The following is a 17004-nucleotide window of genomic DNA, read 5'->3' as shown; positions in this document are numbered from 1 at the left end:
CCTAAAAAAGCCTAAAGCGTTTTGGAAGAATGTTCTCTGGTCAGATGAGACAAAAGTAGAGCTTTTTAGGCAAAGGCATCAACATAGAGTTTACAGGAGAAAAAAAGAGGCATTCAAAGAAAAGAACACGGTCCCTATAGTCAAACATGGCGGACGTTCCCTGATGTTTTGGGGTTGCTTTGCTGCCTCTGGCACTGGACTGCTTGACCGTGTGCATGGCATTATGAAGTCTGAAGACTACCAACAAATTTTGCAGCATAATGTAGGGCCCAGTGTGAGAAAGCTGGGTCTGCCTCAGAGGTCATGGGTCTTCCAGCAGGACAATGACCCAAAACACACTTCAAAAAGCACTAGAAAATGGTTTGAGAGAAAGCACTGGAGACTTGTAAGGTGGCCAGCAATGAGTCCAGACCTGAATCCCATAGAACACCTGTGGAGAGATCTAAAAATGGCAGTTTGGAGAAGGCACCCTTCAAATATCAGGGACCTGGAGCAGTTTGTCAAAGAAGAATGGTCTAAAATTCCAGCAGAGCATTGTAAGAAACTCATTGATGGTTACCGGAAGCGGTTGGTCGCAGTTATTTTGGCTAAAGGTTGTGCAACCAAGTATTAGGCTGAGGGTGCCAATACTTTTGTCTGGCCCATTTTTGGCGTTTTGTGTGAAATGATCAATGTTTTGCTTTTTGCTTCATTCTCTTTTTTGTTTTTTTCATTTAAGACAAATTAAATGAAGATAATAATACCAAAGAATTTGTGATAGCAATCATTTTCAGGAAGAAACTGAGTATTATCTGACAGAATTGCAGGGGTGTCAATACTTTTGACCATGACTGTATATATATACTGTATATATGTTTTCACAAATATTTGAGCCCCATGAATCCATTATACGTCCATTTTGCAAGCTGGCGAGAAAATCTCACCATACGGATGCCATACGGATGTCACATGGATGCTTAGATGCGAGAAAATCGCATCCTCGCACTACACATGGATGACATACGGATCACTGTTCAGGGAACATTTCTGTGATTCTCGTCCGTGTAAAATGGAGTTGATTTTGTATACGTTGTGTGTGCCGCTGGTCTAATATAGTTTTATGAAAAAAACGTAACTTTTATTCCATTTTTAAAATCCCATGAGAACAAACAGGCATGGAAAAGGCAAAGGAAATCCCTACAGAGGAGAGTTATCAGTACTTCCAATACCAATTATTCTGAGTAATATCGGAATAAAATATCACCATCATTATTTCTGATAAATACATTTATTGGGATTTTATTTAACCCAAGATAAATTGCAACAGTTTCCTTTACAAAGTCAATTTTGCAAGACAAAATTCTGTTATTAGATACAGATAATAAACATATAACAGTGACCCAGTGACTCACATTGTCCCTTTGTCTGCAGGGGCACAGCTAGCGGACTCTCTGCTCAGTTGCTTTCACATTAAGTTTTGCTCACGTTCGTTGGTCCCATTGGGGCTTATGTCCGAACCGCCCACAAAACGGGATTTGACGAGGGGGCCATAGACTATAATGGTGCCGACAGAGTGAACGCGTGTTCCGTCGTGCAAGAACTTACATACAAGTTACAGTTGCTAATTACCTGGCTGTTCTGCTAATACCGATCTCTCCAGGGTCAGTGGTCTCGGACCACTCCTGATGGTGATTCTAATGCTCCCAGTGACGTCATGTCAGCAGACCAGCATCTTCTCTTCCACTCTGCTCTGTTGACGGGCGTCTCTGCCGACGTCATGCTGATTGAGAGTCTGCTCCAACCTCCCTCAGGCCTCTTTCACACGTCAGTGTCTCCGGTATGTGTAGTGACAGTTTTGTCACGTACCGGAGACACTGACACACGTAGACCCATTCAAATGAATGGGTCTATGCACATGTCTCCGTATTTTCATGGACCGTGTGTCCGTGTTGAAAACAAGGAGACATGTCCGTTTTTCTCCGGCAGCACGGTCCGCAAAGCGTCCCACACACGTGCACACGGAGAACAGTGTGCACTCTCCTCCGTGTGCACGTACCGCGGTAGGAGAGACAGCGCTACAGTAAGCGCTGTCCCCCCGCGTGTCGTGCTGAAGCCGGCGCTGAGAGGAGACATCGCTGGAGCTGGGTGTCGGTGAGTATTTCCTGGCAGGCTGGCAAGTGGGGGGGTGGGGGGCGCACAGGGGATGGGAGGCGGGAGGGGACACACAAACTTTATTTTTAAGGGAAAAGAAAAAAAAAAGAATTTTCATTCCTTCTCTCCAGCGAACGCTGCTGGGAAGAAGGGATGAATACCGGCTTCAGCACCGCACGCAGGGGACAGCGCTTAACTGTAGCGCTGTCTCCTGCACGGTCCGTGTGGTCCTCAGTCGGCACATGGCTGCCGCACGTGTGCCACACTGATTTGCTCCGTGAGCACACGGACACGGATAATTCTGGTACCGATTTCTCCGGCACCGGAATTATCTGGACGTGTGAAAGAGGCCTCACTGCGAGAAGCCAGCAGCCAATCAGCATGACATTGGCAGTCACATCTCATCGACAGAAAAAATGGAAGAGGAAGAGCTGCTCTGTGGAGGAGAGGTGAAATGAAGCAGGGGAATTGCCAGCTGAGATCGTCCCCATGCAGAACAGGCAGGTAGCTAGCAACCGCCTGTTAGTACTCAGCCCTATACACAAATACACAAAAATATTAATAGTCCTGGAAAATCCCTTTAAAAAAAACTGTCATAAAGGGGTTTTTCAACTTCCTCAACATGAGCACAAAGCCCCCCTGCCTCCTGCTTGCAAGAAGGTGTGCGCTTCTAGATTGACATGTCATAGGTTCAGCCTGCGCCCAACAGGGGCACCAGAGGTTAGGGGGCTCATTTCCACTTCCAAAACAGGTGGAATTGTACATCATGATGAGCTATTGGGCTGCAAAGGGCCACATATTGTTCCCGTACAAGAGCCCTCTTCTGCGTACAGAACTGAGCCTTCTCTAATGCTGCAGGCAGAGGTAATGTTACCTCTGCAGTATGGTGAGTGGAATGGCACAGAAGCTGGCTCACCGGCGATCCACCCAGCTTCAAGACAGTGCTCACAAGCCTATGGAAAAGAGCTTGTAAGCACTGCACTCTTTAACCAGGAAAATATCTGCCGATAGATTGCACTGGTGCCCTAGACAACAAGAAACACACTTCATTTAAATTCTTCCATTTTTGAGAATGGATAAGATTTTTAATAAGAGCTTAAAGGCAAACGTAAATGTCTTTTAAAAGCACTTTGCAAGTTGACAATGATGAGAATATCCCTTTAAGTTCACATTTGTGTATGTGTCCGCAGCGTATCGCGAATGCAAAAGCATGCTTACGCCTGCGCATCATCTTGCGCATGACAAACCAAAACACTGCGTGCGCATGCGTTTACATGCGTTTTGGCATGTGTTTGCGTTTTTTATGCACATGGTGGGGCGGTGACATCATTTTCTGGACATGCGCAGTGTAAAGTTCACATCTGTATCAAACATATGCGTACGCATGTCCCTGTGTACCAATGCGTTCCCATAGACAGTAATGCGGACAATTGCGAAAAATTTGACGCCTCAAAAAATGCAACATGTTGCGTTCTCTGGACCCCGACGCACACCGAGAAACGACGCATGCGTACACATCCGCAAGTGAACGCATGCAAAGACATGTCACCACTGCGTACATTATGTTAAAGATCGTACGCTGCGCACACAGATGCAAATCAATGACGGCCTAAGTCAATGTGATACATTAGCAGTCGGTGTGAAGGCCACTTTGCTCCAGGCTCACAGATGCGAGTCCCATAGATGGTCCTGCCGGTGTCTACATCCACGAGTGGGGCCCTGGATGCGGCGGCAGAGCCCTTAGTGTCCAGCAGGTGGCAGCAGCACACCTGTAAACCAGCCAGCAGCCATTTAAAGAACACAAGGAGAAGTGTGAGCTGTCAGTCCCGGGCCGGCTCCAGCCGCCGCTACAGCTGCCCAGAGCACCGAGCAGGGAGCAGGAGGCATAAGCCATTTTGCCAGTGCTGGGACGAGCTCCTACCGAGGGCTCTCATCCCTCGCCGTCTCCTGCAGGCACCGAGAGGACGGAGGCAGCGGCGGCAGTGGGGTCCTGGCTGCCCCGCAACCCATTCATCAGCGGAGCAGCATCCCACTCACCAGCCTGCAGCAGACAATAGTGCGGGGCTGTGACGGGATAGTGTCTGCCCCGAGTGCGGCCGCCTCCCGGGACTCCTGCCCTGCCTGTGGGCACCGGGGCATACAGAGAACCGGGTGCGGGGCATAGAGGGCCGGGCATACAGAGAACAGGGTGCGGGGCACACAGCCGGGTGCGGGGCATAGAGAGCCGGGCATACAGAGAACAGGGTGCGGGGCACACAGCCGGGTGCGGGGCATAGAGAGCCGGGCATACAGAGAACCGGGTGCGGGGCATAGACAGAGCCGGGTGCGGGGCATACAGAGAGCCGGGTGCGGGGCAGGGTGCGGGGCATAGAGAGAGCCGGGTGCGGGGCATACAGAGCCGGGTGCGGGGCATAGACAGAGCCGGGTGCGGGGCATAGAGAGCCGGGTGCGGGGCATAGAGAGCCGGGTGCGGGGCATAGAGAGCCGGGCACACTGAGAACCGGGTGCGGGGCAGGGTGCGGGGCATAGAGAGAGCCGGGTGCGGGGCATAGACAGAGCCGGGTGCGGGGCATACAGAGAGCCGGGTGCGGGGCCGTCCTACCGAGGGCATATAAACTAGCACCGGGGAGGATGGCACGGTGCCGCCGGGCTCGGGGCGTACAGGAAGTTTTCCAGATGGCAGCAGCACCCGCGGAGAGTGGGCAGCGGGCGCAGTAGAGGCTGGCCCCGGCAGAGGCTGGCACCCCGGAGCAGGTAGCGCCTGGTCCTGCCCTCTGGGGGTAGCACTGGGATAGCCCAGCCTGCTGAGCACGTAGGAGCACAACAAAAACATCGGAGACTTGTCTGTGCCCCCTCCCCCACACACCCTGCCGCCTGCACGGCCGTCACTGCTGCTCCGGGACCCTGTCATTGTGCCAGCACCATGGACAGCGACCGGGACATGTACCGCCACTTCCAGGACTGGTGCCTCAGGACTTACGGGGACTCAGGGAAGACCAAGACCGTCACCCGCAAGAAATACGAGCGGATCGTGCAGCTGCTCAATGGCTCCGAGTCCAGCTCCACGGATAACGCCAAATTTAAATTTTGGGTGAAATCGAAGGGCTTTCAGCTGGGCGCTGCGGAGGAGGGCAGCCCCGGGGACAAGCAGGTGCTGTACGTGCCCGTGAAGACCACGGTAAGTGCCCGTGTGGTGCCCCCGCCGGGTGCAGAGGGAGGGGGGCTTTGTACTGCACCTCTCTTTGTTTTCCCCGTGCCCTGTGTCATTGGCCATTGTGGCATACTGCAATGTGTCACCCCGGCTGACTGCAGTCACAATATGTCACGACATGCCCTAATGGGCACTGGCTGCCCCCCTGTGCACGGACTTCTCTGCTGCTCCCCAGCCCCCCAGCAGCACAGAGGAGCCTGGCATCATCTGACGCGGGCATCTCCGACCTCCCTCAGCAGGAGAAGGCTCCGGAGCCTGGCGCCGTGCCAGGGGTGGCGCTGGCCCTTTTATTTGGGGGCTTTCCCAGCGCTCATTGTCAGCCAGGCACACACTGGTGATGGTGGGTGAGGAGGATAGGCGGGCAGAGAGGAAGCCAGCCTCAGAAGACATGCCTGTGTGCCGCTGCTGCCCTGGACACAGCTCTGCCCGCACCCGGGGGCACCGGAGCACGGCCGGGAGCCACAAGTAGGTGTCACATCCACTTCTGTAGTAGGTTACTGGTTGTGGGGAGAGGAGGTGCAGACAACTGGGCAAAGTGGCATCTAAGTCTGTCAGAAGTGGATAGATAGGAGATGGATGAGCTCTGCACAGGTGGGGGTCTCACATGTCACATACCTGTCCTCTATATACAGGCGGGGGTCTCACATGTCACATACCTGTCCTCTATATACAGGCGGGGGTCTCACATGTCACATACCTGTCCTCTATATACAGGCGGGGGTCTCACATGTCACATACCTGTCCTCTATATACAGGCGGGGGTCTCACATGTCACATACCTGTCCTCTATATACAGGCGGGGGTCTCACATGTCACTTACCTGTCTTCTATATACAGGCGGGGGTCTCACATGTCACATACCTGTCCTCTATATACAGGCGGGGGTCTCACATGTCACATACCTGTCCTCTATATACAGGCGGGGGTCTCACATGTCACATACCTGTCTTCTATATACAGGCGGGGGTCTCACATGTCACATACCTGTCCTCTATATACAGGCGGGGGTCTCACATGTCACTTACCTGTCTTCTATATACAGGCGGGGGTCTCACATGTCACATACCTGTCCTCTATATACAGGCGGGGGTCTCACATGTCACATACCTGTCCTCTATATACAGGCGGGGGTCTCACATGTCACATACCTGTCTTCTATATACAGGCGGGGGTCTCACATGTCACATACCTGTCCTCTATATACAGGCGGGGGTCTCACATGTCACATACCTGTCCTCTATATACAGGCGGGGGTCTCACATGTCACATACAGGCAGGGGTCTCACGTGTCACATACCTGTCCTCTATATACAGGCGGGGGTCTCACATGTCACATACAGGCAGGGGTCTCACGTGTCACATACCTGTCCTCTATATACAGGCGGGGGTCTCACATGTCACATACCTGTCCTCTATATACAGGCGGGGGTCTCACATGTCACATACCTGTCCTCTATATACAGGCGGGGGTCTCACATGTCACATACCTGTCCTCTATATACAGGCGGGGGTCTCACATGTCACATACCTGTCTTCTATATACAGGCGGGGGTCTCACATGTCACATACAGGCGGGGGTCTCACATGTCACATACCTGTCCTCTATATACAGGCGGGGGTCTCACATGTCACATACCTGTCCTCTATATACAGGCGGGGGTCTCACATGTCACAAACCTGTCCTCTATATACAGGCGGGTGTCTCACATGTCACATACAGGCGGGGGTCTCACATGTCACATACCTGTCCTCTATATACAGGTGGGGGTCTCACATGTCACATACCTGTCCTCTATATACAGGCGGGGGTCTCACATTTCACATACCTGTCCTCTATATACAGGCGGGGGTCTCACATGTCACATACCTGTCCTCTATATACAGGCGGGGGTCTCACATGTCACATACCTGTCTTCTATATACAGGCGGGGGTCTCACATGTCACATACAGGCGGGGGTCTCACATGTCACATACCTGTCCTCTATATACAGGTGGGGGTCTCACATGTCACATACCTGTCCTCTATATACAGGCGGGGGTCTCACATTTCACATACCTGTCCTCTATATACAGGCGGGGGTCTCACATGTCACATACCTGTCCTCTATATACAGGCGGGGGTCTCACATGTCACATACCTGTCTTCTATATACAGGCGGGGGTCTCACATGTCACATACAGGCGGGGGTCTCACATGTCACATACCTGTCCTCTATATACAGGCGGGGGTCTCACATGTCACATACCTGTCCTCTATATACAGGCGGGGGTCTCACATGTCACATACCTGTCCTCTATATACAGGCGGGGGTCTCACATGTCACATACAGGCGGGGGTCTCACATGTCACATACCTGTCCTCTATATACAGGCGGGGGTCTCACATGTCACATACCTGTCCTCTATATACAGGCGGGGGTCTCACATGTCACATACCTGTCCTCTATATACAGGCGGGGGTCTCACATGTCACATACCTGTCCTCTATATACAGGCGGGGGTCTCACATGTCACAAACCTGTCCTCTATATACAGGCGGGGGTCTCACATGTCACATACCTGTCTTCTATATACAGGCGGGGGTCTCACATGTCACATACAGGCGGGGGTCTCACATGTCACATACCTGTCCTCTATATACAGGCGGGGGTCTCACATGTCACATACCTGTCCTCTATATACAGGCGGGGGTCTCACATGTCACAAACCTGTCCTCTATATACAGGCGGGGGTCTCACATGTCACATACAGGCGGGGGTCTCACATGTCACATACCTGTCCTCTATATACAGGCGGGGGTCTCACATGTCACATACCTGTCCTCTATATACAGGCGGGGGTCTCACATGTCACATACCTGTCCTCTATATACAGGCGGGGGTCTCACATGTCACATACCTGTCCTCTATATACAGGCGGGGGTCTCACATGTCACATACCTGTCTTCTATATACAGGCGGGGGTCTCACATGTCACATACAGGCGGGGGTCTCACATGTCACATACCTGTCCTCTATATACAGGCGGGGGTCTCACATGTCACATACCTGTCCTCTATATACAGGCGGGGGTCTCACATGTCACATACCTGTCCTCTATATACAGGCGGGGGTCTCACATGTCACATACAGGCGGGGGTCTCACATGTCACATACCTGTCCTCTATATACAGGCGGGGGTCTCACATGTCACATACCTGTCCTCTATATACAGGCGGGGGTCTCACATGTCACATACCTGTCCTCTATATACAGGCGGGGGTCTCACATGTCACATACCTGTCCTCTATATACAGGCGGGGGTCTCACATGTCACATACCTGTCCTCTATATACAGGCGGGGGTCTCACATGTCACATACCTGTCCTCTATATACAGGCGGGGGTCTCACATGTCACATACCTGTCTTCTATATACAGGCGGGGGTCTCACATGTCACATACAGGCAGGGGTCTCACGTGTCACATACCTGTCCTCTATATACAGGCGGGGGTCTCACATGTCACATACCTGTCCTCTATATACAGGCGGGGGTCTCACATGTCACATACCTGTCCTCTATATACAGGCGGGGGTCTCACATGTCACATACCTGTCCTCTATATACAGGCGGGGGTCTCACATGTCACATACCTGTCCTCTATATACAGGCGGGGGTCTCACATGTCACATACCTGTCCTCTGTGTGCAGGCGGGGGTCTCACATGTCACATACCTGTCCTCTATATACAGGCGGGGGTCTCACATGTCACATACCTGTCCTCTATATACAGGCGGGGGTCTCACATGTCACATACCTGTCCTCTATATACAGGCGGGGGTCTCACATGTCACATACCTGTCTTCTATATACAGGCGGGGGTCTCACATGTCACATACAGGCGGGGGTCTCACATGTCACATACCTGTCCTCTATATACAGGCGGGGGTCTCACATGTCACATACCTGTCCTCTATTTACAGGCGGGGGTCTCACATGTCACATACCTGTCCTCTATATACAGGCGGGGGTCTCACATGTCACATACAGGCGGGGGTCTCACATGTCACATACCTGTCCTCTATATACAGGCGGGGGTCTCACATGTCACATACCTGTCCTCTATATACAGGCGGGGGTCTCACATGTCACATACCTGTCCTCTATATACAGGCGGGGGTCTCACATGTCACATACCTGTCCTCTATATACAGGCGGGGGTCTCACATGTCACATACCTGTCCTCTATATACAGGCGGGGGTCTCACATGTCACATACCTGTCTTCTATATACAGGCGGGGGTCTCACATGTCACATACAGGCGGGGGTCTCACATGTCACATACCTGTCCTCTATATACAGGCGGGGGTCTCACATGTCACATACCTGTCCTCTATATACAGGCGGGGGTCTCACATGTCACATACCTGTCCTCTATATACAGGCGGGGGTCTCACATGTCACATACAGGCGGGGGTCTCACATGTCACATACCTGTCCTCTATATACAGGCGGGGGTCTCACATGTCACATACCTGTCCTCTATATACAGGCGGGGGTCTCACATGTCACATACCTGTCCTCTATATACAGGCGGGGGTCTCACATGTCACATACCTGTCCTCTATATACAGGCGGGGGTCTCACATGTCACATACCTGTCCTCTATATACAGGCGGGGGTCTCACATGTCACATACCTGTCCTCTATATACAGGCGGGGGTCTCACATGTCACATACCTGTCTTCTATATACAGGCGGGGGTCTCACATGTCACATACAGGCAGGGGTCTCACGTGTCACATACCTGTCCTCTATATACAGGCGGGGGTCTCACATGTCACATACCTGTCCTCTATATACAGGCGGGGGTCTCACATGTCACATACCTGTCCTCTATATACAGGCGGGGGTCTCACATGTCACATACCTGTCCTCTATATACAGGCGGGGGTCTCACATGTCACATACAGGCGGGGGTCTCACATGTCACATACCTGTCCTCTATATACAGGCGGGGGTCTCACATGTCACATACCTGTCCTCTATATACAGGCGGGGGTCTCACATGTCACATACCTGTCCTCTATATACAGGCGGGGGTCTCACATGTCACATACCTGTCCTCTATATACAGGCGGGGGTCTCACATGTCACATACCTGTCCTCTATATACAGGCGGGGGTCTCACATGTCACATACCTGTCCTCTATATACAGGCGGGGGTCTCACATGTCACATACCTGTCTTCTATATACAGGCGGGGGTCTCACATGTCACATACAGGCAGGGGTCTCACGTGTCACATACCTGTCCTCTATATACAGGCGGGGGTCTCACATGTCACATACCTGTCCTCTATATACAGGCGGGGGTCTCACATGTCACATACCTGTCCTCTATATACAGGCGGGGGTCTCACATGTCACATACCTGTCCTCTATATACAGGCGGGGGTCTCACATGTCACATACCTGTCCTCTATATACAGGCGGGGGTCTCACATGTCACATACCTGTCCTCTGTGTGCAGGCGGGGGTCTCACATGTCACATACCTGTCCTCTATATACAGGCGGGGGTCTCACATGTCACATACCTGTCCTCTATATACAGGCGGGGGTTTCACATGTCACATACCTGTCCTCTATATACAGGCGGGGGTCTCACATGTCACATACCTGTCTTCTATATACAGGCGGGGGTCTCACATGTCACATACAGGCGGGGGTCTCACATGTCACATACCTGTCCTCTATATACAGGCGGGGGTCTCACATGTCACATACCTGTCCTCTATTTACAGGCGGGGGTCTCACATGTCACATACCTGTCCTCTATATACAGGCGGGGGTCTCACATGTCACATACAGGCGGGGGTCTCACATGTCACATACCTGTCCTCTATATACAGGCGGGGGTCTCACATGTCACATACCTGTCCTCTATATACAGGCGGGGGTCTCACATGTCACATACCTGTCCTCTATATACAGGCGGGGGTCTCACATGTCACATACCTGTCCTCTATATACAGGCGGGGGTCTCACATGTCACATACCTGTCCTCTATATACAGGCGGGGGTCTCACATGTCACATACCTGTCTTCTATATACAGGCGGGGGTCTCACATGTCACATACAGGCGGGGGTCTCACATGTCACATACCTGTCCTCTATATACAGGCGGGGGTCTCACATGTCACATACCTGTCCTCTATATACAGGCGGGGGTCTCACATGTCACATACCTGTCCTCTATATACAGGCGGGGGTCTCACATGTCACATACAGGCGGGGGTCTCACATGTCACATACCTGTCCTCTATATACAGGCGGGGGTCTCACATGTCACATACCTGTCCTCTATATACAGGCGGGGGTCTCACATGTCACATACCTGTCCTCTATATACAGGCGGGGGTCTCACATGTCACATACCTGTCCTCTATATACAGGCGGGGGTCTCACATGTCACATACCTGTCCTCTATATACAGGCGGGGGTCTCACATGTCACATACCTGTCCTCTATATACAGGCGGGGGTCTCACATGTCACATACCTGTCTTCTATATACAGGCGGGGGTCTCACATGTCACATACAGGCAGGGGTCTCACGTGTCACATACCTGTCCTCTATATACAGGCGGGGGTCTCACATGTCACATACCTGTCCTCTATATACAGGCGGGGGTCTCACATGTCACATACCTGTCCTCTATATACAGGCGGGGGTCTCACATGTCACATACCTGTCCTCTATATACAGGCGGGGGTCTCACATGTCACATACCTGTCCTCTATATACAGGCGGGGGTCTCACATGTCACATACCTGTCCTCTGTGTGCAGGCGGGGGTCTCACATGTCACATACCTGTCCTCTATATACAGGCGGGGGTCTCACATGTCACATACCTGTCCTCTATATACAGGCGGGGGTCTCACATGTCACATACCTGTCCTCTATATACAGGCGGGGGTCTCACATGTCACATACAGGCGGGGGTCTCACATGTCACATACCTGTCTTCTATATACAGGCGGGGGTCTCACATGTCACATACAGGCGGGGGTCTCACATGTCACATACCTGTCCTCTATATACAGGCGGGGGTCTCACATGTCACATACCTGTCCTCTATATACAGGCGGGGGTCTCACATGTCACATACCTGTCCTCTATATACAGGCGGGGGTCTCACATGTCACATACCTGTCTTCTATATACAGGCGGGGGTCTCACATGTCACATACAGGCGGGGGTCTCACATGTCACATACCTGTCCTCTATATACAGGCGGGGGTCTCACATGTCACATACCTGTCCTCTATATACAGGCGGGGGTCTCACATGTCACATACCTGTCCTCTATATACAGGCGGGGGTCTCACATGTCACATACCTGTCCTCTATATACAGGCGGGGGTCTCACATGTCACATACCTGTCCTCTATATACAGGCGGGGGTCTCACATGTCACATACCTGTCCTCTATATACAGGCGGGGGTCTCACATGTCACATACCTGTCTTCTATATACAGGCGGGGGTCTCACATGTCACATACAGGCAGGGGTCTCACGTGTCACATACCTGTCCTCTATATACAGGAGGGGGTCTCACATGTCACATACCTGTCCTCTATATACAGGCGGGGGTCTCACATGTCACATACCTGTCCTCTATATACAGGCGGGGGTCTCACATGTCACATACCTGTCCTCTATATACAGGCGGGGGTCTCACATGTCACATACCTGTCCTCTATATACAGGCGGGGGTCTCACATGTCACATACCTGTCCTCTGTGTGCAGGCGGGGGTCTCACATGTCACATACCTGTCCTCTATATACAAGCGGGGGTTTCACATGTCACATACCTGTCCTCTATATACAGGCGGGGGTCTCACATGTCACATACCTGTTCTCTGTATACAGGCGGGGGTCTCACATGTCACATACCTGTCCTCTATATACAGGCGGGGGTCTCACATGTCACATACCTGTCCTCTGTATACAGGTGGGGGTCTCACATGTCACATACCTGTTCTCTGTATACAGGCGGGGGTCTCACATGTCACATACCTGTCCTCTATATACAGGCGGGGGTCTCACATGTCACATACCTGTCCTCTATATACAGGCGGGGGTCTCACATGTCACATACCTGTCTTCTATATACAGGCGGGGGTCTCACATGTCACATACAGGCGGGGGTCTCACATGTCACATACCTGTCCTCTATATACAGGCGGGGGTCTCACATGTCACATACCTGTCCTCTATATACAGGCGGGGGTCTCACATGTCACATACCTGTCCTCTATATACAGGCGGGGGTCTCACATGTCACGTACCTGTCCTTTATATACAGGCAAGGGTCTCACATGTCACATACCTGTCCTCTATATACAGGCGGGGGTCTCACATGTCACTTACCTGTCCTCTATATACAGGCGGGGGTCTCACATGTCACATACCTGTCCTCTATATACAGGCGGGGTCTCACATGTCATGTACCTTTCCTCTATATACAGGCGGGGTTCTCACATGTCACGTACTTGTCCTCTATATACAGGCGGGGGTCTCACATGTCACATACCTGTCCTCTATATACAGGCGGGGGTCTCACATGTCACATACCTGTCCTCTATATACAGGCGGGGTCTCACATGTCATGTACCTGTCCTCTATATACAGGCGGGGATCTCACATGTCACATACATGTCCTCTGTATACAGGCGGGGGTCTCACATGTCACATACCTGTCCTCTATATACAGGCGGGGGTCTCACATGTCACATACCTGTCCTCTGTATACAGGCAGGGGTCTCACATGTCACATACCTGTCCTCTATATACAGGCGGGGTCTCACATGTCATGTACCTGTCCTCTATATACAGGCGGGGGTCTCACATGTCACATACATGTCCTCTGTATACAGGCGGGGGTCTCACATGTCACATACCTGTCCTCTATATACAGGCGGGGGTCTCACATGTCACATACCTGTCCTCTGTATACAGGCGGGTGTCTCACATGTCATGTACCTGTCCTCTATATACAAGCAGGGGTCTCACATGTCATGTACCTGTTCTCTGTATACAGGTGGGGGTCTCACATGTCACATGGTATACCTGTCCTCTGTATACAGGCGGGGGGTCTAACATGTCATATACCTGTCCTCTGTATACAGGCGGGGGGTCTAACATGTCATATACCTGTCCTCTGTACATTCACACTGAAGGCATCAAAACTATGAATTAACACATGTGGAATTATATACTTAACAAAAAAGTGTGAAACAACTGAAATTATGTCTTATAATATAGGTTCTTCAAAGTAGCCACCTTTTGCTTTGATGACTGCTTTGCATACTCTTGGCATTATCTTGATGAGCTTCAAGAGGTAGTCAACCGGGAATGGACTTCCAACAATCTTGAAGGAGTTCCCAGAGATGCTTAGCACTTGTTGGCCCTTTTGCCTTCACTCTGCGGTCCAGCTCACCCCAAACCATCTCGATTGGGTTCAGGTCTAGTGACTGTGGAGACCAGGTCATCTGGCGTAGCACCCCATCACTATCCTTCTTGGTCAAATAGCCCATACACAGCCTGGAGGTGTGTTTGGGGTCATTATCCTGTTTAAAAATAAATGATGGTCCAACTAAGCGCAATCCGGATGGAATAGCATACCACTGCAAGATGCTGTGGTAACCATGCTGGTTCAGTATGCCTTCAATTTTGAATAAATCCTCAACAGTGTCACCAGCAAAGCACCCCCACACCATCACACCTCCTCCTCCATGCTTCATGGTGGGAACCAGGCATGTAGAGTCTAACCGTTCGCCTTTTCTGCGTTGCACAAAGACACGGTGGTTGGAACCAAAGATCTCAAATTTGGACTCATCAGACCAAAGCACAGATTTCCACTGGTCTAATGTCCATTCCTTGTGTTCTTTAGCCCAAACAAGTCTATTCTGCTTGTTGCCTGTCCCTAGCAGTGGTTTCCTAGCAGCTATTTTACCATGAAGGCCTGCTGCACAAAGTCTCCTCTTAACAGTTGTTATAGAGATGTGTCTGCTGCTAGAACTCTGTGTGGCATTGACCTGGTCTCTAATCTCAGCTGCTGTTAACCTGCGATTTCTGAGGCTGGTGACTCGGATAAACTTATCCTCAGAAGCAGAGGTGACTCTTGGTCTTCCTTTCCTGGGGCGGTCCTCTTGTGAGCCAGTTTCTTTGTAGCGCTTGATGGTTTTTGCCACTGCACTTGGGGACACTTTCAAAGTTTGCCCAATTTTTCAGACTGACTGACCTTCATTTCTTAAAGTAATGACGGCCACTTGTTTTTCTTTACTTAGCTGCTTTTTTCTTGCCATAATACAAATTCTAACAGTCTATTCAGTAGGACTATCAGCTGTCTATCCACCAGACTTCTGCACAACACAACTGATGGTCCCAACCCCATTTATAAGGCAAGAAATCCCACTTATTAAACCTGGCAGGTCACACCTGTGAAGTGAAAACCATTCCCGGTGTCTACCTCTTGAAGCTGGACTCCACATGCCTGGTTCCCACCGTGAAGCATGGAGGAGGAGGTGTGATAGTGTGGGGGTGCTTTGCTGGTGACACTGCTGGTGATTTATTCAAAATTGAAGGTATACTGAACCAGCATGGCTACCACAGCATCTTGCAGCGGCATGCTATTCCATCCGGTTTGCGTTTAGTTGGACCATCATTAATTTTTCAACAGGACAATTACCCCAAACACATCTCCAGGCTGTGTAAGGGCTATTTGACCAAGAAGGATAGTGATGGGGTGCTACGCCAGATGACCTGACCTCCACAGTCACAAGACCTGAACCCAATCGAGATGGTTTGGGGTGAGCTGGACCGCAGAGTGAAGGCAAAAGGGCCAACAAGTGTTAAGCATCTCTGGGAACTCCTTCAAGATTGTTGGAAGACCATTCCCGGTGACTACCTCTTGAAGCTCATCAAGAGAATGCCAAGAGTGTGCAAAGCAGTCATCAAAGCAAAAGGTGGCTACTTTGAAGAACCTAGAATATAAGACATAATTTTAGTTGTTTCACACTTTTTTGTTAAGTATATAATTCCACATGTGTTAATTCATAGTTTTGATGCCTTCAGTGTGAATGTACAATTTTTATAGTCATGAAAATACAGAAAAATCTGTAAATGAGAAGGTGTGTCCAAACTTTTGGTCTGTACTGTACCTGTCCTCTATATACAGGCGGGGGTCTCACATGTCACATGCCTGTCCTCTGTATACAGGTGGGGGGTCTCACATGTCATGTACCTGTTCTCTGTATACAGGCAGGGGGCTGACATGTCACTTGGTATGCCTGTCCTCTGTGTGCAGGCGGGGGTCTCACATGTCACATACCTGTTCTCTGTATACAGGCGGGGGTCTCACATGTCACATACCTGTTCTCTATATACAGGCGGGTGTCTCATATGTCACATACCACCTGTCCTCTATATACAGGCGGGGGGTCTCACATGTCACATACCTGTCCTCTGTATACAGGCGGGGGGTCTCACATGTCACATACCTGTCCTCTGTATACAGGCGGGGGTCTCACATGTCACATACCTGTCCTCTGTATACAGGCGGGGGTCTCACATGTCACATACCTGTCCTCTGTATACAGGCGGGGGTCTCA

General features: G+C 51.1%; 1 protein-coding gene across 5 annotated transcripts in view; it reads left to right on the top strand.

Moving 5' to 3' along the window:
• Positions 1–3952: 3952 nt before the first annotated feature.
• The window catches only part of NOL4 (nucleolar protein 4), a 456659-nt gene continuing 443607 nt past the window's right edge, over positions 3953–17004 (top strand). The window contains exon 1 of one of the 5 annotated variants that reach the window (XM_069731269.1): positions 3953–5308. In XM_069731269.1, coding sequence (XP_069587370.1) covers positions 5054–5308 — 255 coding nt within the window. In that variant the 5' untranslated portion in view covers positions 3953–5053. Of the gene's footprint in view, positions 5309–5528; positions 5807–17004 lie in introns of those variants that run through there. The other 4 variants (XM_069731271.1, XM_069731270.1, XM_069731272.1 and 1 more) reach the window with 4 other exon arrangements.

This window comes from Ranitomeya imitator, chromosome 6 (genome assembly GCF_032444005.1).
Source record: "Ranitomeya imitator isolate aRanImi1 chromosome 6, aRanImi1.pri, whole genome shotgun sequence".
Lineage (NCBI taxonomy): Eukaryota > Metazoa > Chordata > Amphibia > Anura > Dendrobatidae > Ranitomeya > Ranitomeya imitator.
This window is presented reverse-complemented; position numbering and strand designations above follow the sequence as displayed.